Here is a 27,380-nt window from a genome sequence, read left to right on the forward strand (position 1 = left end):
GTACTCCATGAACTTCTCCAGTGTGAGTCCTTACCATAGACTGCAGTTCTTCGTTAACTGCTCCAGAGTGGGTCTCCTGCAGTCTTTTTCTGACAAGTCCTGTCAGGAAACCTGCTCCAGTGTCAGCTCATCTCTGTGGCACCACAGATCCTGCCAGAATCCTGCTCCAATACGGGTTTCCCCAGGGATCACAACCTCCTTTGAGCATTTACCTGATCTAGCATGGGGTCCTCCATGGACCTCAGGTGGATATCCACTTCACTGTGGACCTCCACGTGCTGCACGAGGACATCCTGCCTCACTATGGTCTTCACCAGGGGCTGCAGAGGAATCTCTGCTTTGGTGGCTGGAGCACCTACTCTCCCCACTTCTGCACTGACTTTGGGGTATGCACAGCTTCTTCTTCTCACTTACTCTCACTCTTCTTTTAGCCAGCTGCAATTGCTCCTGTGCAGTACCTTTTTTCTTCTTAAATATGTTATCCCAGTGGTTCTGCCACCATGGTCTCAGGTGCTGACAGTGCTCTTGATGGGCTTAGCCTTGGCCAGTGGCAGGTCTGTCTTGGCTGGCATCAGCTTCACTGGACATAGAGGAAGCTTCTACCAGGTTCTCACAGAAGACACTCCTGTAACCCCCCTACTACCAAAACCTTGCCATACAACCCAGTACACCAGCATGTAACCATCTAATCTGATGAGCCAAGGAAACATTGCTGACGGGATGCAGTGCCGTGAATGTACTTTCTGTGAAGAGATTACGTAGTGTCTGTAATGCCTTTTGCAAAGAAAACCCCGCATAGGCCAACAAAGAAACACAGAAATGAAGAGGTTCTTACTGATTTCACTGTGTTTTAAGGATTCAGAACATCAATAATTTCATTCAAATTGGCTGAGATTTCAAAATTTACAGAACTTCGTCCTTCAAAATGAAAGATAACACAGTAATTACTCAAGGAAACTAACACCACAGAACTATCTTACTCAACAGAACAGTAGCTCTTACGAGATTTCTGTTAACTTTTGTCATTGCTGTTTTTCTGAGAAACAGACGTTAGACATGTTACCTACTTATCACCACAAAATAGTTTAGTGTCAAATGACAGAAGAGTTTAAAAAATTTACTGATTCCTTTTGAAAAATTATGTAAAAATATCTAAGGAAACTGGTCTTGATTTTGAGAAATAAAAGTAGTTTTTTGTCTTTCCTCCCTTAGCTCCTGAATATCTTTTGGTCATACTTGAGACTAGATTTAGAAATGTCAGTACAACCGTCAAAAAGATGTTAGGCACTCAGATCCTGTTTCAACTGGAGCTGAGCACTGAAGTACAAGAGGGTCCTTTGAAAATCATGGTTTTCAGTTTTATTTGCAAGGTAGAAGGGATCCTAAAACATTCTAAGGATTGAAGAAGATAGTGGATACACTTTAAAAGATGCCCTCTGTACCTTAGGGGTAAGGTCACTAAAATGAAGAATCTCATCTCCTCAGAAGAAAGTTACACAAAACCTTGTGAACATTTGTCCTTATGAAAATTTCAGGGGATTTTTTTGTGTTGTTTTTGTTGTTGTTGTTTGGGGTTTTATTTGTTTGTTTGTTTTTAAATAACACAAGAACTGTAGAACCAAACACCCACTTATGGTAGCACTTTAAGTGAGGGAGATAGAACTTTTTAGAATTTTTTCACGCTTCTTTCACAATCAGCAGAGGGTTGCAAAGTGAAATGTTGACATATGGTCACTTCTGCTAACACACTTGATAGGTCGTAAACAGCCAGACAATTTGTTTCAAGGATATAGAAATCATTGACTTACAGTAAGAGATCATACACCCTAATCAGTAGCTCCTCTGCAAAAATGTATACCTGTTTGAAAGTGGTCTCCTTCACTAACTAGGGAATATACAGAAGAAAAAATGCTTTGCATGTCTTTCAGAATAATTTATTAGGTAATTGTAAGACATTTGAATATATTTCTTCTTTCATACATGACAGCTGGATGGAAAACAAAGTGCATAGGAAGTTCACAAACATAATTCCAAATAAATAAGCTTCCTATAGAAACCCATAACATACTTTTCAGACACAAAATTTCTCCTGAATAAATTCATACTTCCTTCGCTGCTTGCTCAGATTGTGGAATTAGTGTGGCACTTGAAGACCTTTATGGCAACAGTCTCCATATAAGGTTTGTACTTTTTCTTTGTGTTGTGTTTACACCTATCGTGTGTACAGTAGAGAGTTTGTTTATGGTCCCAAAAGAAATTGGTACTATTTGTATGTGATTCTTCCTGAATGAGTCTTCTCCATTGGCATATCTTTTCTGCCTAAAATGATCTTACTAACAGTCTCATTTTAAAACCAATGTGATAATGGGAAAGCTAGCTGAGCTATACCATGATTCACAGGTAAGAGCTCACTTCAACTGATGGCACTTGTTACTGCAGAGGACACAAATTACTTTGAATTTGAGCTTAGGTTTGCTGGACTGAAAGAACACAGTTAAACAGAAGTCTCTGACAGACGAAGATAAAACCTTCACTAATATCTGTAAAAAAAATTAACAAAACCTTCCTGAAAATATAAAACATATGACGTGTAAAACCAAATTTGGAGTAGAATTCTTTCATGGGCTAAACCTTTTCTGCTGCTAATTCCCCACATACACCTCAGTCTGTAACACTGCAGTCATTCTCTGTGGAGGTTTTGATGGTGCCACGGAGAGCAATGACTGCAGTTTACAAATTAGCCATGGAAGAGGCTAACTGCAGCAATATTCTTATTTATATCACTTCAGCTTGCAGCTCTGAAACTGGACAAATAGCTAGTCGGTGTAATTTCTTCTGCTTACCTTGGTTAACCTAAATTACTCCCTATTTCACAATGTCTTAATGTTGGCCTGAATCTCTGAATCTCTTATAGATGTTCTGTCACCACAGGCACAAAACAGAGCTCCCAACCTCTGCGTGACAAGTGTATTTTTTCTTTTGCAGAAACCACTCCATCTTCCTTGCCAGTTTGCTCTTTACAATAGTTGTCTCCTTGATTCTAAAGAGATCAAAAAAGTTCAAGTTTTCATCATATTTCCTCTATATTTTTGAAAATTTTCTACCTCTCCTCTCCACCCTCTCAGATAAATTTCTTATTCCCCCGCTATTACCAGAAGGCTACTGTAACAATCCTTTTCCTGGCTTGTCGGTACTGTCTTGAGGAGGGTAGAGGAGTTGCATTCACTGGTAGAATGAACTATTAATCTAAAAGGAAATTTTAGCAGCACTACCTGCTACTTCAGCTATAACTCACTACAAAACCTTTCTCTGTCTTTCTTTGTTGTGAAATACCTGCCTAGAATATCCACTTGTTTCTGCTGTTGACCCCTTCCTCAGTTTTGCCAATACCAGTTTTCTTGTGTTTATCTCTTGTGTATGATAAGGCCTCCAAAAATTCCCCTCCTTCAAAACCATCTCTTGTCTTAAAGAAGACAAAAAGCACGTGCTTGTTAATGTTCAGGTAGCAGACAAGCTGGAGTTACTTCATTTCAGGCTAACTAGTATTGAGTCATCCATATCTCTCAGTTCCCCTTCCTTATTCAGCACATTATTCATTACAAACATGACACTTAGGTTTTAAATTGCTAAATAATCCAACCCTGTAGGATGAGGCCCACATGCTGGATTAGTTTCTGACAGCTGTCTCAATACAGTAACAGAAATAATATGTTGCTGCTTAAGCTGTGGAGAGTGAGACCTGCACTTGTCGGCCTGTCAGTCTAATTGGCACCTTTGACAGCCAGCATAATTTACATTAAAATAGCTGACACAGAACAAATTTCTGTTTTACATTAAAACATCTAGCAAACGTAAACATGATGGCTCAGCCGTCTTGGAGAAATTCATAGGAAAGCCATTGATGAAGCAGTACTTCATGGAGTTTGGCATGTGCAGTGTTACACGGCATGAACATTGTGTGAGTTTGGGAGTTGTATAGATACTCTTGAGACAGCAGCTCTGCAGTAAGGCATACTTCTAGTTGGAAAGGCAAAGAGAAAAGCAAATTAACAAACTTTACATGGAAGATGGTTGCCTTTAAAAAAACCCCACTTTCATAAACGAAAAGGCAGTCTTGCTTCCCTAGGCTAGTGAAGCCTGTAAGACCAGTTGGAAAATCATTAGTCCCTCCCCAACAGGGTGCCCTGACATGGCCCAATACTTTCTGGGGTGGAGGAAGTCTCAGGGGAGGTTTCATCTCTCAGCAGCATTGCTTGTCCCTGAGCACACCGGCAAGCCATGGCTGAGGTCCCTCAGGAAACCCCATTCTCCCTTCCCTTGGCTCTCATTCAAGAAGCAACAGGTCTGCCTAAGAAGCTGTGTTTGGTGTCTGAGATGTTGCATTTTGTAATGTGGACACAGTTTGCCCTGGGTACCACTGCTGAGGGTTGCTGGTGCATACCTTTGAGCAAAGGCAGACTGGATAGACCGGTACAAGATATACAATGCTTCTGAACTGGCTGCTTTTCCCATCCCCATGAAGCACTGATAGCTTTGGAAATACATTTTAAAAATAAGCTTTTTATGACCGTGAGTGAACTCAGAGCCAGGTGAAAGCTTGCCATTCAGAACCCATTTTAAAGGGCAAAGCATATGCATAGCTATATAAGAAGTGTTTTCCATTAAAAAAAAGCCCAGGGACTTTCACTGGAAGTGATATAATGAAAAACGATGCCTATAACATGGGCTTATAATTCAAATATACTACCAGCATTTGTACATTATTTGACAGATGTGTTGGGTTTTCTTTGTAGCTTGAAAAAAAATACCTTATTTGTGTTCTACTAATCCACTGTTATGCTCTCCTACATACACACCTTTTCAAGTCAGATAAAACAAGGCAAGCAGTTCTGTCTCCACAGGCTAATCTGCATTGCCCTCATCTTGCCACTTCATTGATATTTAATGTTCTCCCTACAAATTTGCTGATTCAGCTTGACCTTCATCTCACACTTAAAATCCCTTCTCCAACAACTTTACAGCCACCTCGCCAGCAATATTTAGCTCAGACACACAGTCTGGGTCCCTGCTCCTCTACCAAACATTCATCTTCATATGCATCAGTCCAGATTTTCCATTCCTCTGCTTTGGTGGAATTCAGTTATGTTTAATTGAGTTACCCCTGACATGCTCCAGAGTCAGAGAAGAGACCTAGCTGATCATTGTTCTGTCAACTGCAATTTTCAGTTGTAGTTTTCTTAAAACTATCACGTCCAATTCACTGTCTATTTCAGGGTGGGGCTGTACAAAGCTCAATTTGAATGGCAAATAGTACACAAATAGCTGATTAGACCAGTCCCTGGAGTCTCTGGTGGAGCACCAGCCCCCATCAAGCTGGAAGTTGACCAAGCGCCCAAGAGACTTTGCACTGAAGGGCATCCAGTTTAGATAGACAAGAGGGATGATTGGAGGAAAAGTGTTAGCCTAACAGGGATGTGGAACTGAGGAAATGCTGATTTGCCAGATTTATATAGAAGAAAACTCAACATATACCACGAAATTTTGACTTAGTGCCTCTACCTCATAACAGTACTCCTCTTTCCATCCACAGAGACATTTTAAAAACTTGTTTCTTCTCTATTCTTTCAGTTTTTTGTTCCCAGATCAACAGGGTTAGAGTTGGCCAGTTCATTACCTAGTGTAAGTCTTGCTAAAGTAAGCAAGGGCACACTGTTAAATATATCTAACTCATGTTGAGGCTGATGGCATTTATTTCCAGAAAATGCGGCACTGTAGAAATAGTGTCTGTGAGGATTTCTCAAGGTTTTATGGACACTTCAGGTAACATTTGATGAATTCCTGTTTTCTGAGAACACTGTAAGTGCCATCAGAGAAACAGCATGGCAAAGACAAAAATAGTTAGTGTTTTGCCTCTTAAAGATTTCAGAACAAATCTGTGGAGCATATGGAGGAAATACGGATTTGTATGTTTAATCTGAGAAATTAAAATGGTTGGTATAGAAAATTAGCTGTGTTAGAATGAAAATATTTCATCCTGACAACTCCTGTTTGAAGACACTATTAATTCTTTGTCACATAGCTCAGTATGTCAGAAAACTTTCTTCTGCATCTGCACATATTTAAAGATTAGCTGAAGTTCCTGCTTCTTAATGCAAGCAAGTAAAAAGGTACTTTGTATTTTATTACATTACCATTAATAATTGCATTTTATTTGTTTGTTGTCTTTATTTTATTGGTATAAAATACTAAAAGCTTTCAGTGTGTTATGCTTTTTGAGAGGGAAGAATTACTATTTTACAACAAACAGATGTAAACCAGAGGCAGCAGTAAGAGCACATTGGACTTTTAGCAAGAACCTGGATGTGATATCAGGATCAGAGGTTCAGGCTAAATAAATTTGTTTTTTAAATGAGAGATGAATTATAATCTTTCAAAAAGTAAGACCTAAATTTGTCAAAATATTTGTCTAAACATATGTCTTAACAATCGTACCAGTATTGTAAAACAAAGGGACTATACTAGAATTTTTTAAGTCTGCATTTCCCTGGTATGCTCTGAAAGAATGGCAAAAAATAAAATTAATAAAAACACTACTGAAAATCACAAATTCCGGTTTTCTTACATTCATGATATTTTATTATAAGGAATACTGTGATTTCTTTAACTCCTGTGCTGCCACTGTTTATGCATATATTTAACTTTATTCCCCTCAATGGTATCACCAAATTCTCTTAAATTGATCATAGTTTTAGAGTTAACAGTGTAGATGAGAGATTGCAGGACCTGTCATGTACTTTATTCTCCAGTCCTAAACTACCATTAAAAATTTTCTTTTACCTTAAGTAGAGTTCTTCTAGTCCCTTGCAAGATCTTGCAATTTTGCAAGACTAGAAAAACAAGGTGATTTGCAGTTTAGGAGTTATGTATTCTTAAGCACTGCTTTTCAGAGACCTTGTTGAGTTTGGAATAATGCATAATTAAAGTTAAAAATTATCTTTGTCCTCTAAATTTGTCTCTATGGACTTCTAGACTTCAATATTCCTTGACAACTTTTAGTTACTAGAACATGAAAAGGATTTTTTTCTTTGTGAAAACAAGTGTTTTCTGTTTCTCCATTTATGAAATATTTGGAAAAACAAAACCTGTTTTAAGAAGTGAAAAACTAGATTGAGATGCTGATATACTTAGTAAATCATTGTTCCTGAAAACTGGTACTATTTTACAGTGTTTTATACCTTCCTATGTACAAAAATCATGTCATGATAGTAAATGTTACCCAAGAGCTCTCCCTGCCCACCCCCCTGATTGGTTTGGGGGGTTTTTTTATGGATTCTATTCCTTAAGAGGGAATAAAATATACTTCATGTATAATATGATTTTATGCAGAACACTGTATATTAAGTATTTTGATTTGTTATTTGTCCTTTGAGGAGATGGACCTTTCAAGACTGACAAAAGAAAACACCTTTTTTTATCTGATTATACTACTGAATACCCCTTTGTTTTTCTACTTTAAAAAAGTAAGTAAACAGGAGAATCGCAAGATCTATTCTATCATTAGAGTTGTCTCATTTCACTACCATGCAAATGGGACCATTTCCAAGAGATATCTGCTTTTTTAACAAAACTTTTCCTGCCTTTTTCCTGTATCTGCACAGTCACCAGAATTTGTCATTCACTGACCCTTGCATTTGCACAAACCAAAAAATTCAAGACAGTCTTTTGTTATAAATCTGGACTCAAGAATTAATATGACCTGATAACTCTAAAGACCTAATGCAGAAACTGCAATTTACATGACAGTATAGATGTACTCTAGATAGTTGTAATCCCTAACAATTATATATTCATGTACTTTAGCTTGGATACTATTAAGAGTATTAAAATATTTTTTATAATATGTAATAAATATATTTATATTTTTGTATATTATCTGATAGCATCACCAGTATGCATTTAAGGTACGTGCTGGCATGATATATTCTTAGTTTGGACAGAGATACAGATTAATGCCTATGCGTACAAAGGCAGTTATTTAATATAAAATTCTAATAATGAAAAAAACGCATGGTTATTATATAATTCATGAGACAGCACTGATGTGAAAATCTGTCTAATGTCATCTATAAGGCACCAAAACAATTAAATCTATATGTAGCTAATAATTTTCGGAGCACTACTTCTTAGGAAGTTCACTCCTAAGTTCAATTCTTCGTCTTCAGCTTGCACTATGCTGCCATAATTTGCATTACAGAAAGTAAAAAAACCATAGCAAGCTACAGAAGTCCATGGTAATCTAACAGGTCATGGTATAACATTACCATTCCTTACATAAATTTTTTAGTAAGGCTAAACCCCTGTTCTTGTGTTCTAGGCCTGTGAAGAGAATGTCATCTTCAACTTGCCCTGTTCACAAAATTTTCACACATATTTGAGCTGAAAAAAAAATTATATTACATTTCTAAGAAAATGCATTTCTCATCCTCCTCAAAATGGGGCCTTTATCTCATATGCCCGTTCCTTCAAAATCCTTCTCTCTTTCTTTATGAAATGCAGTCTCAGCCTTACTCCCATCCAACCCATGGGCTGCTTGTACATTGACCATTGAGATTTCCCTGTGCACCCCATCCCTGGGTTTCCATTCTTTGTTTCATTGACCACGTTTCTTGATTTCCTTCTAAGACTGCTGATACCCATATGCACTTATTCTTATTTCTTACAAGAATACTGATCTCTGGCCAGACATAATGCCAGCCTGCACTTCTCTTGTTAAACTTTTAACCCAGAGGCTTTATATTTGTTTCTGGCATCTTTCATACTCTGAAAGAAAGTTCCATGATTAGTCAGAAGGCTACCTCATTATATCTTCCTCCCTATATTCCTTATAATTTTCCTTTTCTCTGACTCTTATAAACTTTGGACAACAGCATGCTATTTCTTTACTCTATAAGTCTTTTCACTTAGCCTAAGTTCTTTCAGAGGGAGACGATATCTTGTGGTCCCTATTTCCACAATGCCAAGGACAATGGGTCTTTATACATGAATCAGGGATCTAGATGTTATAATATTTTGAATAGTAATTTGTATTCCCTATGAGTAGGGAATACATGAAACAGACATATAAACAGGATTTTAGAAGCTTGAATTAGGAAGCAATGTGTTCTAGGGCATTTTCATGTTAAACACTTAAGGAAGAGGCATGATTGACTTTCATGCTGGGATTTCCCATTGTACGTTTCCCTTTTATATGCCCAAAGAAACCCTCCTCCACATCAGACTTCAGCGTGTTTTGTTCTGCAAAAATTGCCAGCTGCTTCAGGGGAAGATTAGAAAAACTCCAGAGAGGAAAATAATGTAAAAAATATGATAGAAAGTTTGTTTAATCCTATCTGTTCATCGCTGGCTTATATGCTGAAGCACAAAGGTTCAAGAATACTCATTTTATCAAGGGAAAAACAATTATTGTACGTATGACTATAATTCTGGCTTTGGGGAGTTTAGAGGGAGGGGTAAGTAAAATAATAATAAAAAAAAAAGAAACATATTCCATATTCTTTTTTATACATTTCATCATTTTCCCCTATCTTCTCTCATTAGGAAAAGGCAAAGAACAGAAATAGTCACTGACTTTGGAACAGATATTAGGAAATAAAAGAACATAATTGCCATCAAAGAAGTAGGAGTAATGGCAAAAAGGAAGTGATATTAACCTGGATAAGCTCAGTAAGTTAAAGATAAAACTGTACTCATGACATGAATAATCATTTCTAGATTCTGCAGCAAAGGAGAAAAGTACTCAAGGCAATGATGGTTTAGTAACTCTTGTAAAAAGGAAGATTTTATCTTTTTTTTTCTGTAAGTGAATGGAATGCTACAGGGAGGAGCATGATGGAAAAACCTGAGATTGTATAGCAATAAAAAGAAATGTCTGTACGAATGAACTCTGTGGCACTAGGAGGCAAATACAGACATTATTAAGTCTAAGGGATGACAAATGCAAAATGTCAGCATATGTGGAGACATTCTTGAAAGAAGAGGTCACAAGAAAATGATACATAAAAGATGTGTTTGTTATGAAAAAATATTCTAAGTCAAAACTGAAAACCTATATTTAAAGACAATGCTACTAGAAGAGTATGTTATCCATAATATGGAGACTATGCCTTAGAATTTCCTAACATTGCTTCTTTCCTCATTTGACTCACACATGTGTGTGACCTAGTCACATATGATGTTGTTGGAAGGGTTACACCATTAAGATAAGACCAGTTAAGGGACTTCCTGACCTAAAGATCTTATCTTCGACTTTGTCATAAAATCTGATAACCCTCTGTGAAGAAGTGGTAATAAAACTCCTTCATACTGCAATAAAGTAATGTGGCCAGTGTTATTTGTTTTCTAGATACTTGCAATAGCAGCATATTTTGCTTTTGAGATTCCTGGCACTGTAAGATGGCATTCAGAGGTCCAACATCTAAAGACTCTAAGCTGCCTGTCTGCTTACTCACTACACCAAACTCTGGCACTGAACTCACCTCTGGAAATGCAATGCCCCTGCTCAGAGAGATACGAGACTTCAGACACACTGTTTCTTGCATTTTTCATAACAGTCACAATTAAAAAAAAGGTCTTTGAGCTCTCATTTGGAGAAACACCACCCAAAAAGAGATTAGCTGAATCCTGAAACCACTGCTGATAGAAAGAAGATAACTTCCCTTATCTTGAAGCAATGTGATTTTCTTATTAATATGTTGTATCAGGGTAATTTCTAGAAATATGTCCCTGGATCATCTGAGAGTATCTTGCAAATACAGAAGGAAAGGATACACCAAGGATGACTGGGGCCACCTGAATGCCAGCAACTCATTCTAATTCATGCACACTAGACATTCTCATTAGCCGGTAGCAAGAATGACACGCTTTGAATCCTACTCAGGAGCTGTCATCACCTTCCATCAACACTAGGAGGTGTTGGACACCTGACTGAAGGAAACCATGTGAGGAAGGAAGAAATCATTGTGTGATCAAGGTGTTCCTTAAAAATAAAGTGTGCTAGACAAATAATTCCTGAATAAATATTTCAAGATAATCTGTTAATAGGAGAAACATTAATTCATTTTGTAGTTCTACGCTGCTGTCTTAGAATAGAGCTTAATAATCAAATATTCAAATGCTGTTCTGTTAAGACAAATGCATGTTAATACTCGACAAGTTTGATTTGATAATTTACATCAGTGTTGTGGCATATTGACAGTTTAGTTGATGCCTCTTGCATCTTCTATGCAGTTGTTTGACAACATTGCCTCATGACTTTCCTGAGCTGTCAAACACACTGAGTCTAGATCTTCACATGAGCACACATGAATGGTTCAGCAGCTTCTGTGCACATGAAAGCCAGAATGATGAAACACAGAAATACAGTTAAAGGCATAGATAGCAAAACTCAATTACTCTACATAGTTTTCATTCTGTTGACTCTGGTAATTTTAATTGTTTTCAATCACAAACAAGACAAAGGTCAATATGAACGTGAATCATACTGTGTCATGTGGTTCTTGCAGACTTACAAACAGGTTTATCAGCGTTTCTGGCAAACAGCAGCTGCATGATGGCACCAAATGTTTTATGTCTAAAGCTCATTAGTTTTTTTCTTTTTATGTCTAAAGCTCGTTAGTTTTTTCTTTGCTTTACAAAAATAGAAATCTGTGCACGCTTTGAAATGGGAAACTCTGAACTCAAACTGTACATTACAGTCACTTTTTCTTGAAATGCCTCCTCAGGTAAAGCCATTAACATATTTATATTGATCCACTTAAATTACAGAATGAAAAAGTAGATTAGTTACAAAGAAAATCAATCTATTCCCATAGCAAGAATCAGTCTGCCTGATGTTTTTTTTGACAATACAATGTAGCAATGGGGAGTGAGGGAAGATAACACAGATGTATACAAGCTAGGAACAGAGGTTTCTTATGCTTCCTATAGCACTGCCCTCAGTTTCAAAGCACTCTCCCCCTTCTAACTATAATGAGGATTTTATTTTCATAAACTCAATCTGCAAGAAATGATCAAATGAATGAATGAGATATAGATAGACTGAAAAAAGAGAGGTAAGATATGCTGGCTAAAATGATGCTCCTATTAGAAATTGTTTAGAATTAAAATCTCCATGTTTCTTTAACTTTCTGTATTTGTTGATTACAGAAATAACTGTTTTAGTTTTTGACACATGCAAGGGCTTGTCACACCTCACAATTTATAAGATTTTTTTTTCCCTGTGGCATTGTTTGTACACAGAGTAGCTGGAATGACTAAAAGCTAATGTATACTCTTCTAAAAGTTTCATTTGGGTTACAAATATATCTTAAGCCTGAATTGTTCAAAATATACATGCACAAATAGATCAATGACACAGAATCCTAAAGGACGAAACACCAGAGACTCTGCCGAGAGGCCAAGGGAGTATTCACTTTCTGTCTTTCTCATGGAAGAAACAGGATGGCCTGGGGGTAGGGCAATGCAATAATTATATGGGCATTGCCCAGCAGGAATGGACACAGCCAAGCTAGCCAGTGTATGTCCTTCTAAACTCCTGAAAAAAAATTGCAAATAAAAAGACTGGTAAACTGTAAGCCAGTGATGACCCATTTCTGATTAGCAGAAAGGAAACAGAATTCTTGGCATGACTGTGGCCACACAGACTTTCACAACTGCAAAAATGGGGGAAGATAGTCCCTTTTCCCTCCCCCCCCCCAAAACATCAAGAATAATGACAATGTGCATCAGGGCCCAGGTTTTGCCAAGACACCTTCTCTTCAGTGATGTGATGAAAATCACAGCAAAGTTACATACAGAAAATCATATGCAAAATTAAAGAATAGCAATTCCTATGCCTGTCTCCTTGGACACCAGGAGGAAATGTATTAACTTCCCTGGGCAGACTTTTGCAATTAATTGATTCGATGCCATGTCCATGCTGCCTCTAGGAAAAGTCCCCTCAGGGAGTGGGTAGGAGGTGATTGCGATATACATTGTTATATTTCCAGTGTGTGATATCTGTGCAGTGCCCATTACCTCTGCCTCAGACCCTCATAAGCTTTAATGCAATTACTCTGTATCTGTTCTGTGAAGACATGTAATGCTGTTACTCTTATTTATTAGTGCAGAAAATAATGTGTTGGAAGGCTGAAATCTACATATTTAGATACTGAATTCCAACTAACTCCATTTAAAAAAAAAATCAGTAGGATACAGGCACCTTTGTAGATTTTGTTGAAACAGTTTGTCTAAGGGTACCATGAGGGCTAATGGGATCAGAGGAACTGAACCCTCTGGCATGCCCTAACTACAGATCTGGCCTAGTTGGTTATTTCATGTATTTCAGTATTTAATCTCCTTGAAGGGAAACATGTATTTAGTCTCAGAAATGGAGATGAAGTTATTTACTGACTGTAAAGTCAGTATACCATGTAGCCTGAGAGAATTTATACAAAACTATTATTAAAGAGAATTTATACAAAGCTAGGTGGGTAACTGCATCCTTATAATTAGTTTATGGTCATAATGTGTGCTTATGTGTCCTAATATGTGCTTATGTTACTTTACCTCTATCCATTTCAAAACCTATGAACTGGAATGAAATTAACCTTGTATTGGAATTGGTTTTTAGTGCAGAAGCGTGGCTCAATAACACAAAGAAACCTTTATTTTTGGCATATGCAAAGCCTACTGTTAATCTGCTTGCCCATGGAATACAATGAACTCCACAAAAAATTATTTGCATTTGACTGCTGTGTAAAAGGTTTATGCAGATAAGTGGGAACATTTCACAGAAGATTGTAGTAGATTCTGGCTACTACATTTCTGTTTCAGCTTCTGAGTTGCCCCTGATGTAGGTCATATTCTTATTTTTGCTTTCAGTGTTGCTCACAGGACCATTCAGGAAGAATTACTTTGTTATTAATATGATTGTTTTTCATTTGGACTGCTCATGACTTTATCCAAATGCCTGGAATGGTGTCTTCTCTTTTGTTCATTCTATGTTGTCTTTCTTCTGCGTTTCTAGCCATTTTAATGTGTACTTTATTGTAAGAACAATGGCTACTAGAACAATATCAGCTTTCAGTGCAATGAAAGGTTATTTTTGTGTTGGAGAGCAACACCATTTTCTTTCCTTGTTCATGAATTTCCAGATTAGTTCAGTCTGCACCATGCATCTCCAGACTACTCTGTAGTTCATCCCCAAGACCTTTGTCAGATCATTGAAAAGACAGAAGCCATCTGTAGAATCTGTACCTCTGTGCAAAATTCCTTAAGACTGGAGCCATTCAGATCTGAGGCTTTGATTTCCATGACACACTTCTGAATATCAGCATTTGACTGTGTCAAAAAACATAAGTTAAGCCAGCCCAGATCTTTCCTCTCCACCTGTTTGTACAAAGCTGCCAAGCAGAAAAATTAAATGCTTATATTATAAATAAGAAAGTCTGTTAAAACTCCTGGGTTGTTGAATTCTGCAGTTAATTTTTATTTACTTGGTTCTATAAAACTGCTGCTAACATCTCTTATCAAAGATATGTCTCTGTTCAAGGATGTTGAGAACAGTAAACCCCACCAAGTCTGGCTTCTCTTTTGGGACACAGACTCACAAGACAGCAGAGGCTGGAAGACATTACTGGAGCTAATCTAGTTCTGTTGCTGCAGCTCTGTAGTGGGATCATGTCTAATGCAGACAAGGGGCTCCTGTACAGCCATAACAGTGGTGTCACTTCAACCAAAAGTTTGGGAACAGGGTTTAGGTACTGTCACTATACAGCCCTTGAAGACCTGTTCAGATCTAGTTCTGCTATGTCTGAAACTGTGGGGCAGGCTGCACCTCTACTGTTTGTCTGATTTCAGTCCATCACAACTATTTTACATCACTAAAAAGAGCAGCAAACAGGAACATAATGGGATAGCAGCTGGAAATATAAGGAAGGAGAAGGAGAGTAGTGACTCCAGCTTTGAATAGAGAAACCAATTACAGCCAGTAGATGGGGAAACATCTCTGTTCATCTCTTGCAGCTTAGGGTGACACTGACCTTCCCCTTACCATCCCCTATCACTGCCTGAAAACAAATCTAACAGCTGATGGGCAAGTAGGCAATGGAAGTGATCAAACACCTACCAGTGTGTGCCAAACACTAGACACAGCTGCGTGTTTGTTACTACACTGCTTCCTCTGCAGAAAAAAAGTCAAATGGCATTTGTTTAGTTCTGACTGGGCTAATATTTCACATTTTGCTTTTGACTCTCTTTGATCTTCAATCTGTTGACTGCATTTCCCTCCAAAATAATGAGGGAGCCTGCTGAGGAGCCACAAAACATGTGAGAGCCAGGGGAGAGATCAGCACGGCCCAAAACTCATTGTAATTGCAGTTTAATGGGGCCTCCAGGGATATGTACTTTAAGTAGTTGAGGGACCCCTTAGAGTGTAAATTCTTATTTCCCTTGGAGAAACTGCACTATATAACATTAAAAGAGTTGTAGGAACTTATTGCTATGCCTCAGTCATTATTTCACAGATGTTCATGCACAAAGCATCAAATCATGCTGCAAATCACAGGCTTTGTGACAGGGAATCAGAATTTGGTACTGTTTGTCATTTGAAAACCCTTTTCTAAAAGGTAGAAAACAAATTCTTCTCATTGCTTTCTAAGAGGGGGTGGTTTTGTTTCAGCTGGCATGGGTCTTTTTAAAAAAATACTGCTTCTATTAAACCATCCCCATTCAAGCACCTTCTCTCCCTCCCTAGAGGTTAAGCTACATACTGCCTATAACATATTACAGTTTGTCTCAGAAATGTTAAGCTCAGTGTCTCAGTTCTCAAGATTAAGTGGCACAAGGCCAGTGTGAATTCATTCCTGCAGTGGATTCCTCTTTGACTTAAAAAGTAGCAAATCCTGCTAAAAAAATATCACAGGGAGCAGTGTAACATTTGGAAAACAGAGAGCCTGTGAAGAGGCAGCACTGCCCTCTGTATGACATTCATATTTCCACACAGTGGAAATGTATTATATTCTGAAACTAATTTTCTTTGGAGGATTAGAGAGAGAAAGAAATGGGTGGAGAAGTTGGAAGGAATTAGATTATATTTGTGTGATAAGAAAGAAATCTTGGAAATAAGAGTTCTCTCAGTGACTGAAAGGAGGAATCTGTAGGGGTAAAGATGGGGAGAAAACTCTTGCAAAGGTCACACATCTCAGAAATCACTGGGAGCATTTTGCATGACAACACAAGGAGGAGGAAAACATTTTCTTGAAGTAAAAAACATAGCCCAAAAAGAAACCAGCGGTTCCTGATACACCCCCAACCTATTCCTTGCTGACATCAGTATCTTGAAAGCTGTCTAGTCCTCCCCTTTTCTATCAGACATGCAAATCCCAGGTCCAAGCAGAATTTGGGTCTTACTTTTCCACCAGAAGAACTTGACAGATATTTCATTCTTTTCTTTCCAACCATTTTCTAGATGTAATTTCAGAGCTATTTATCCTTTCAGGCTTAGCTCCCTGTCTTCTCTCTATAAATCAACAGTGATCACCATCTTCTCATCCTTTTAATTAATGCTTATTCACTGAGCAATGTATTGAGGGAAGTTTTACATAAGACTGCTGCTGCACAGCAAATGAAGCTGGGGGGCAGTGGTGGGAAGGATTGGAAGCAAACATGAGCACATTGCCTTCTTTTTTCCTTTGTTACATTTTGTGTATCTCATGTTTGCTATAAAAGACAGTGTTGAAGACAATCTTAGGGAAAAGGAAAGAAAGAGTCAGAAATAGGCAAATACCATCCCTAAGTATCTGAATAGCCAGAGCATACACAGAAAATACATTTATTTGTTCAGGACAGCTTAGCTACAGGCTGTTTCCTGCAGTCCTTTTCCTTGTGGATGCACAGCTTTGATGTTGTCTACAAGGAGTGCCTGGAGAAAAAGTTGCTTATGTTGGGTTAGAAGAGGAGGGAAATAAGAGAAGAGGAGGGAAATAAAAGAAGAGGAGGGAATGGAAGGAATCAAAGCTCATCTGAGCTCTGTAGCTGCTTCAGTCTCTGCTCTCAGCTCACAGACACTGGTTCCTGATCTGCTGCCCCTTAAGAGATTTTTGTTCATATTGGTTGTCACCCATCCAGCAGTTGCCTTTTTATTCCTAGTTGCCATATGTGGCCTCAGTGGCAGCATCCCACATGACCCTGTTGCCTGCATAGCTTACAAACCAGCAAACTCCCCCAGGGTGGCTTCTACCTTTCTATTTTCACCCTAAATCCCAAACACCATCAGTGTACCCTAGCTCCCACCCCAAAGACTATTGACAGCCCCAGCCAATGCCCCATCCTTGGCCTGGTGATGGGTGAATGCAGAATATAGATGAAGAATCCAGTTTCTGTTACGTTGTCTGACACTGGATGTTGAAATATCTGAGAAAGTCTAAGTGTCGGCTTAATAAATTTCATTTCAAGGAGACCTGTGCTTGTAAAATATGAACTCTGAGTGTGTCTTACCAGCAGTGAAACATCTTTTGCTGGACTGTGTCTCTGACAGCCAGCCAGCTGCAAAAGCTCACTTTGAGATAAAAAGAGGATTTCCTGCTGAGGATCAGTAATAAATGCTGATCTGTGAAGTTGATTTGGCTCAGGTTGAGAGGTGAAGGAGCAGTGCATTGAGGACTGGGTTTTTTCCTCTGGCAAAGGAGGTAGAAAACTCTGGGAACAGAAAAGGAACTCTAGGCTGATCCCCGGGATCTCTAGGCTTCCCACGAAAGTTTTGAGAGGTTATTGGCTGATTCTGCATGTCAAGAGGGAAGCCAATTTACAAAAACTGTGAGTTCATGTCAAAATCTGAGGTGTAGTTAAGCACAAAGGGCATAGGTCAGTGGAACACAGCGCTCTTGGGTATGGGCAACAGCCTGCATTTTTGTACTATCCCACACAAAATTATTCAGCCACAAATGATAAATAAAACCCATGATTACAGGAAGGAGGTCCAGGGAAGCAGTGACTCTGAAAAGGACTCAGAGCACTGATGAACTAGACATCTGGGCTCAGCATACCTATATGGTCACCATAGATTTGAGAAGAATAAAAGGGGAATATTAAGTAGCACTGCTGACATTATGCTTCCACTGTATTCCTCATTTGCACAGCCACTGCTAGAATACTTAGTCCAAATTGGGTGTTACAGACCAAAAAATCCACAGATAAATTCGAGAGATCAGAGCAATAAGGAACATGCTGAAGCAGCTCCTGGGAAAAAAGAGTGAACGAACTCATGTATTTAGCTTACAGAGATAAACAGTGACTTGGTTGCAGTCTGTAAGTACAAGAGTAAAGAACAGAAATGGTAATAAGGTCTGAAGTCTAGCAGACCAATGAATAAAAAAATCTTGAGTGGGTGATGAATCCAGATAACTTCATGAACCTTCAAGAACAAAATTTAAATTTTATTAGAAATGATAATTAACAGTTAAACAAAATTTTGTATTTTGCAATCACTCTTCTATCATTGGAAAAAGTTTAGTCATTGTCAGACACTTTTCTAATAATGGCTTCAGCACAAGCAGTAGTTAATTCAGCCCTTAGCTTCTGTTACAGCTAAGGTCATGAAGGGACATTGATCAATTTTAACACCAGGATTAATGAACAAGTATTCATCCCATAGTCCCTGGTATACCCATTTAACATCTGAACTTAAAGGACCAAGATCCTCACCTATTCTGCCCCAAAACTCTCCAACAACTCGAGGAGATGCTCTCTAGAGGAGTTTGAGCCACATTATCAGGTGATTTTAGGAAGGATAAAACATTAGTCAGAAAACCAAATTTTCTTCAAAATCTCCGGAGGAGAAAAGATGGTGAGAGCTATTTAAGGCTCTTCTGCTGCCACATGTCACACGTTGTGACGCATTCTGTCAGTGTGGTTACACAACACCACCGCCTCCTCAGACACAGCCTCCTCTCCATGGAAGGCCTGTGCCCCCCTGCCACTCCCTGGCCCCCCAGCATGCCAAAAGCAAAGTAACAAAACCCTGCTGATATCTGTCACACCCATCAATTGCAAAGCAAGGATGCATTCTTCTCTTTCTAGAGACTTCTTGCCTCTCTTTGGCACACAAAACCCTTGCTATGATCAAAATAAAATTACTATTTTATTATTATTAATTATTTACTGACATTTAATTTGGTTTTCTGTAGAAGTACCAAAGGATGCTGGCATTGCACATGAGAGAATCAATCCAGCAGTCATTCCACCTCCTGGCACTTGAGTATGAAGGTATAGAGCAAAGGCTATAAACTACACTTCCAGTTTTACATGCAGCCTTTCTGCAGCCTCACACTCGTGAGCAGCTCAGGTGAATCACTGTGCCTCTTCATCCAATCAGAACACTGAAGGGCCCTGAAATACTGTTTTGCAGTAGTACTATGGTCAACCAAAACAATTATCAAAAATTAAATTCCAATATGATAGTTAGCAGAAACAAGATAAAAAAACCCATGTAAATAATTTAACAGGAGTATTTTGGCTGGGTTTCGACTGAATTAAGAGAACCAAGCTTAAAATATGTACTGCTGTGGTTAAGATTTCTTTTTTTAAAATGTTTTCAGGCTTTTTTAAGCATGTGTTTACATAATAAGCTACTGGCATGAATATATGTATACATATAAAATAAGGCTATATGAGGCTACCAATAATGTCAAAGTCAAGGCTTCCCAATATTTTCCAGAATAAGGCTGTGCCTTGAAGCATTTATGGTTCCTTTAAACTATAATAGATGTCTGCTTCTGAATGACTTTTTAGTGGGAGGGAAAAACAAAGATCATCTGTTTCTGACCTTGAGACTAAAGGAAAATATTGTGCTCTATCATTTTCAAAGTACATGTTCAACAATTTACTTAAGCAACTTGGACAACCCTGTGATTCTTTGATGAGGGAGCCAACTCAGGAGGAAAGGAGCTGTCCCTTGGGTAAACTCTGCCTGAAGAGAAATTAAAAGCCTTTCAAAATGTGTGTGTTCAGTGCACAATGAGGATTCCATCTAAACACCTCCACCATTCTGTCACACTAAGAATAATCCAGTTTGGGACTCTAAGGCGAAGGTATATGCCTGCACTTGCTCCTTGTCTGTCACGCGTGACTCTGGTCTGAGCCGTGGGAATACAGGAGCCATGGGAATACAGGAGCCATGGGAATACAAGGAACTGAAACCAGCTGTGCCTGCTTTCGTGTCCAGCCACTATGAAATAAAAAAAAAAAGTGACCTGACCTGTGTGCATAGGAAGGGAGATTAAAGAAAGGCTAAATCTAAATTTGTACTATACTGGATCAAAGGCATCTTGGATTTAGGATGACTTTAACTGTGAGGACTAAGTTTAAGTTTCACAAATGAAATTAGTGATAATGCTGAGTTTACAAATTTACCATCCTCTGGAGGAAGGAAAAACACTGAAATTGAAAAGTTTATTTGTAACAGAGAGTCAAGTACTCTTTCAAAGATCTTATCTTTGGTTTTTAATTTAAATTTTTAATCTTTTTTTTTCTGCACAAACCAAAAGGAAAGGCAAACTCCACTATTACTTTGATAATTCCAACCCACTAATGTCTTCCCAGGCAAGCCATGTTTTCTTTCTAAAAGCACTTCATATGGAAATAACTCTTCCTTCTCCTTTACAAATACAAGTGCAGCAAGCATTTCTAGAACTGAAGATGAAATGTGCTACTGAGATCTCTACCCTCTGGGATTAGTCATGTTTTCAGAAGCTGCTAAGAGTTTTCCACCCTTCTAAACTGGCAGAAGCCCAAAGTACACAGGAACCTGCAGGAAGTTCCCAATTTAAAACTACCCAGTGCTGCTACTGGTAGGCTGTCTGAGTGTAATACACAGCTCCTTTGCTTCAAATAAAATTTTCTAATCTCTTAAATTCACATCTGGCCCAATACCCTCCAACTCAAGCAGGATCACCTAGAGCCAGTTTTCCAGGATCATTGTCCAGATGACTTTTTGATATTAGCAATGGAGATTCCACAACCTCACTGGGCAGCCTGTGTCAACGCTTAGTCACACTCACATTGAAAAAGTGTTTCCTGATGTTCAGAGGGAACCTCCCATGTTTCAGTTCATGCCCATTGTCCCTTGCACAGGCACTGCTGAAAAGCACCTGGCTCCTCTTTGCATCCTCCCTTCTGAAAAGATCCTTCTGATCATTCCGTTTGGGCTAAACAGTCACAGATCTCTCAGCCTTTTCTCATGTGTGGGATGCTTCAGTCTCTTTATCATCTATGTGGCCATTCATTGGACTCTATCTAGTATACCCATATCTCTCTTGTACTGAAGAGGCCAGAACTGGAAAGAGTGCTCCAGATGTGGCCTCACCAATGCTGAGTAGATAGGAAGGATCGCTTCCCTCTACTTGCTGGCAATAATTTGTCTCATGGAGGATACTGTTAGACTTCATTGCTACAAGGGTGCATTGCTTGCTCATGTTCAACCTGGTGTTACCAGAACTCTCAGGTCATTTTCTGCTAACCTGCTTTCCAGCTAGTTGTCTTCCAGCATATCAGTGCATGGGGTGGTTCCTCCCCAGGTGCAAGGCTTTATATTTTTCCTTCTTGAACTTCATGAGGTTTCTGTTGGCTTGTTTCTCAGCCTGTCAAGGTCCCTCTGGATGGTAGGGTAACTCTCTGGCATATCGGTCACTCTATCCAGTTTTGTGTCATTAACAAACTTACTGAGGGTAAACTCCGTCCCATCATTTAGATTGCTGATGCAAATGTTAAACATTACTGAACGTGATACTGACCCCCTGGGTATATCATTAGTGACTGGCCTCCAGTTAGAATTTGCTCTTCCCCCTGAGGCTGATCATTCAGTCAGTTTTCAACCTACTTCACTGTTTTTCATCCAGCCTATACATCAACAGCTTGTCTACAAGGCTCTTATAGGAGACAGTGTTAAAGGCTATGCTGAAGTCCAGGTATACAATATCCACTGCTTTTCCCTCATCTACCAGGCCAGCCACCATATCATAGGAGTTTATCAAGTTGGTCAAGCACAACTCACCCCTGGTGAAGCCATGCTGACTATTGCTGCTGATTTTTCTGTCCTTAATGTGCTTGCAAATGGTTTCCAGAATTAGCAGCTCCGTCATCCTATAAGGACTGAGGTGAGGCTGACTGGCCTGTAGTTCCTTGGTTTCTTCTTTCCCTTTTTGAAGATGGGGTGATATTTTCTTTGCTTCAGTCTTCAGAAACTTCTCCCAGTAGCCATTTACTGATTATAGATTATTGCCGTGCAATGATGTCTGGCAGCCCTCTCAGTGTTCACAGGTGCATCCTATCAGGGCCCATGGATTTATGTGTATACAGGTTGCTTAAGAATTCCCCGATCTGATCCTTTTTCACCAAGGGTATATCTTTCTTTTTCCAGTCTTTCTTCTTGGTCTCTGGGACCTGGATTCCTGAAGAGCAGTCTTACAAATAAAGACTGGGGCAAAGAAAGTATTCAGCACTCCAGCCTTTTCCACAACTTGCAAAATCACGTCTTCCATCTCGTTGAGATAGGAAGTTGATCACATTTTCTCTAGTCTTCCTTTTGTCTCCTAAGTGCTTATAAACAGCCTTCTTGTTGCCTTTCATGTCTCTAGCCAGTTTCAAATCTATGTAACTTTCCTAACTTCATCATTTGGCATTCTGCTATGATTCTCAGTAGCACTATGGCCTGGCAACAGACTTTGTGAGAACAGTTCTTAATTATGCACGTCCCGTTCTCATGCAAGAAATGTGAGTTTTTAATAGAAAAGGTTACGTTCATCCATATTTCACTGTACTATTTGAAAACTGTCTATATGTTAAGAGTTTTTCTAGCATTTCAAAGAATTTCAGACCATAGGAATCGCAGTTTTTAGCAATACATCATATTTAATTTTGAAAAAAAATGGTCTCTCCAATAATGTTTGCATGGAGAAGTGGAGGTAATCATGAATGGTCACACAAGCCAACTCAGCAAGTTGGGGCTTTTACTTTGTTTCTTTCAAGAGAAAGCAAAATCGTGGAAAACTTCATAGTATGTTGCAAGCCACTGTGTCATTTCCCATAATTTTAACATACATGGTTAGCATACAGATAATAAGTAGATGCAGTGTAATGGCATTTGCCTGACTCATGCATTAATTATGTTGATATTTGTTTTGGCATTAATGATATTTGCAAACCAATGAAATAATTTCATACTTACTGGTGGCTAAAAACACCCTTTACGTATTATCAGCAGACAAGTGGAAAACGTGGTTAATAGGCAAATACTTGAAGTAAGTCATTTGCCACTGAAAAATTCTACAGTTCTGTCTATTGGAGGCTCTGCCTCAAACTGCAGACTAAAGTACTGGGAGATACATGTGTTTGACACAGGATATATATTCTGACATACTTTTGAAAATTATTCTGTTCAGTAACCAGTTTAGGTTCAGCTCAGCTGAACAAAAGTTGAGTCAAGATTTCAAAAATATTTTCTGTGTGTTTCTGACCAGCTCTAATATCACTTGCTTTCCCTGAAATTTTTTTTCTTTGCTCTTCTCTAAAATACTGTTTTTATTGATTTAGAGATTTGTTCAGCTAGCCCCATACATGTTACTAGAGTGAGCAAGTGGGCTAGGATTTCTGAGATGTCGGAAATAATGAAAATAAAGGTCTAGTTGATAAAGGGAAAGAAACGAGGTGTGAGCTTGTTGAAGAGCTTGTATCAGATCTGCACCCACACAGTACCTGCACATTTAGCTTTTCTCAGTCCATTTTCTTAAGTTTTAAATCCTGAAGTCACTTGAACAAATTAGAGTGGAAAGGGAAAGAAGTGGGGTATGTCTACCTGTGTGTGATTGTATCAACCTAAAAGTGTACAACTGGTTCCTCTGTTCAAGATTTTTACTAGATGGAAGCCCATGGAAATTCACTTCTGCAGTAAAGCCAGCTGTATTCAGGACAGAAAAATTAATGAGGAGGTGCACTAGAACCCAAGGAGAAGATACCATAGCATTTCCCTTAAGAATGTAACAGCTAGGAATGCTGGGGTCCTGATGGTAATACTATGGCATAAACTAAAAAAAAAAACCATGAAATGTCCAACCAGTTAAGAAGCAATTGAGAAGCAATTTTTAAATTGCCTGTGGTAGAAGCAGAAGCCAGCAAGGAGATACTCTTCTATCTTTAAATATTTCTTAAATCTTTGAGGCAGTCCTTCTGATAACTCAAGCAGGTAGAAGCATGCACTTCTATCCTGTCAGAGTAAGGTGTGAGTTCTCCATCTAGATTAGCACCACAGGGGCCTAGGAAGGTCATGGTGACCTTTCCTGTTCATGACCAGAAATGAAGGGAAAGGGCTCATAATTGTGTCTGTCATAGAGGGTCAGGAAAGACTCGGATCTTACATTATATCTTCATAATGATCAAATAAAAGAAAGGAGAAAGCAAAAGTTCGTGTCAGTGTGAGGGCAAGCAGAAGGGCTGAGAGGACTGCTGAAAGCAGTAACATGTCCCGGTTGAACATCTCAGCAGAAGAAAAGCAGACTTCAAACCCCCCATTTTCATCACAAAGGGAGAAAATTACTGCAAACAGACAAAGTGTAACTTATCCAGGAAACACATTCTGTCCCCCTTTTGGGAATATGGCATATCTACAGTGTCAGGTACTGCAAACTACAAGAACGCTTTGTGGATCTCTGTAGATATTACGCAAATATACAAAACCCCCCATATTATTCAACCTGGCAGTACAGGCCCAGACAGAAAAAAAACAACAAAAAACCCCCCAATAAAACATTTAAAAAGCAAAATTTAATCCAGAAATACCAGATTTAAAAAATAAAAGCCATGTGGCTACACAAACTTGCTGAATAAAAAGGTCTTACTATGTTCATATAAGATTTGCACTACATAAAACTCCCCAAAATTGTGTCACTCAAGAAAGAGGTAAGAGTTAAATTCCCTTATTGCTGAGTGCTGACCTTTTTTAATGTTTTTAATAGTTTTAATTTTCGTTGAGTTTTCAAGCTGTATTGAGAGTGCACTTAAACTGCTCTAGTGTAGTCGCCTATATTAGCTGGTAATCTTGTACACTTCTGTAAGAAAAAGGGCAGAAAGCCCTGTTCCAGGAAGTAACCCACCTAGACACAGCTCCTGGTGCAAATAGCCCCATGAAGGAGCTTCTCTCTCCATTAACTCTAAGGGAAGCTGAGAAAGACAGACTGTCTGTTCAGGTGAGTTGTTTCTAATGTTGCATGTATGAAGTAAAATGCAAATGATAAGAGAATATGGGAGAAGAATAGAGTTTTCTTCTATTTGAAGGAAGAAAACTTGTTAACCAGTAAGTGGAGGAATTTCTTTTTTTTTTTCACTGCTGTCCCACCAGCTTACAAGCAACATAGGGAATTACTAACAATGGTGATCCAACAAAGTATAATCTTGACTTTAACTAAAGGATTCTCTACTTTAAAAGTCTGCTTGAATCATTAAGAATATATTTCAGGTCTTGCTGAGTTATGGCCTGTGTTAATCATGAACTATGGAACCATCAGAGTCGTTTATTTGGAGGTTAGGTCTTGATAGAGTTTAGTTCTTCCTGCTCTTATTTTCTCGGCAGTAGTATTTGCTGTACCTGTTTAATACTGTGATGTGTATTATATCTGCATAATTACCTATATGGAATATGTTTACCAATCTCTCCAGATTCAACAGTTTTCACATTCAGCACACAAGTCTCTTCTGCTCTTCATAAAACATATCTAAAGTTACAGTGACTCTTAAGATTTAATCCTGAAGAAATATGGACAGAGCTTTATCAGACTACTCAGAAATAGTATTTGTTCTATGGTGTTAATTCTACAACCTTTCTTGTGAGCTGTTTCTTTTCTACCCCCAAAAAAATTTATTTACTTAAACACAGCTGGGTAGGAATTTTCCTTCAAATTACAGCAACTTACCCTCAGAGAATTTATATAAATCTTTGGAAATTAATTTCAAAAGTCTTGATCTGTAGAATCCATGCTGTTCTTGTAGAAAACACAATTATATTTTAAAAACAAACAAACAAAAAACCCAAACAAAAAACAGACAAAACAAACCACACCAAACCATTTATAAAACAACATAAAACAATCCACAATAAGTGTAACAAGTTTATTGCTTTCTATAGGCTAAATCTGGCTATATGGCTATATGGCTTGTGCAAATTGGTAAAAGACCTAAGTTTTCAGAATGCACCAGTTTATCCTAGTCAGCCAACTGTTTCAAAATCTGAATGTCCTGAGCCATATATTTTATTTTAATATATTTTGAGTAAGTAGTCAAGTACAGTGTTCCAAGTCCAGCTTAGAGGATTGCTGGAAAACCTGCAAAAAGGAGTTCTCAGTTGTTGGGCTAGGTTAGTCAACATTAAATCAATGTGATACTTCACAGTACATTGAGTAAAGCATTCATGAAACCAATGGAGCAGGTCTTTTATTTTATGTAGAAGCAAGGGAAATCTCTTCTAAAAATAATGCCATTCAGGAAATACTAATATCTTCACTATTCATCTGCTGTCAATGAATCAATTTCAAAGGTCATAAGACTTCTATATTGTACGAATGTTCTTCTCAGCCTCATTTATCTCACGATTTTTGCTTTTCTCTTTACTATATCCAGCTTTTCTATTTCTAAATGGACCTCTCTAGAGTTCCTTTCACCTTCCATTGATCTATATCTATAAATATATCTTCCTAGAGAACTATACTGCCTTCCTCCTTTTCTTGGTGTTAGTATGCATGTGTATATGTATGCATACATCTTGCATATGTACAAATGGAGGTGAGATTTTTATTCTGCTGAAGAATAACTACCATTCCTAGATACAACTAATTAATCCATCCATGGTTATTAGTATCATGTTTAATCAAATATAAACTCATTACTTGTGAGTCCCAATTTTATTCCTTTCATTTTTAGCTCTCCAGTCTAATCTAATATTTTATGGGTAAAACCAACTTATTTATAATTAGGTACATTTTTTTCTGTGACCACCTGGAACATGTGAACAGAACAAGTATGCTCTTAGTGGAAAGAAGCCTTGTACAGTTCTCTCTAGTCTGCTTCAAGACACCTGATCTTTGTTTAATTAGCATCTTTATCACTCTTCTCAGAGGAAAATCATCCAAACTGCCTTTTAAAAACCCTTTTATCCAAGTATCAAAGGTCATCCCTTTAAAAGTCAGAACTTCAGCTGAGGATTGAAGGATTGTAAAATCACTGGGGACCCTTACTCAGTTTAATGCTTGCCCCTTGTACCTTCTGTGCTTTCAGAGTTTACCAATCAGTTAGTCAACAAA

The 27,380-nt window shown here is 38.3% G+C and overlaps 1 protein-coding gene across 1 annotated transcript in view; it reads right to left on the bottom strand.

The window, feature by feature from the left end:
- The window catches only part of LOC127481693 (uncharacterized), a 64,381-nt gene that overhangs the window by 5,617 nt on the left and 31,384 nt on the right, over positions 1-27,380 (bottom strand). The window contains exon 3 of the mRNA XM_051811256.1: positions 213-379. Within this exon, the coding sequence (XP_051667216.1) occupies positions 213-379 (167 nt within the window). The remainder of the gene's footprint in view (positions 1-212; positions 380-27,380) is intronic.

Source organism: Manacus candei, unplaced genomic scaffold, assembly GCF_025592945.1.
Source record: "Manacus candei isolate 608988 ecotype Guabito, Panama unplaced genomic scaffold, ASM2559294v1 h1tg000081l, whole genome shotgun sequence".
Taxonomy (NCBI): Eukaryota; Metazoa; Chordata; class Aves; order Passeriformes; family Pipridae; genus Manacus; species Manacus candei.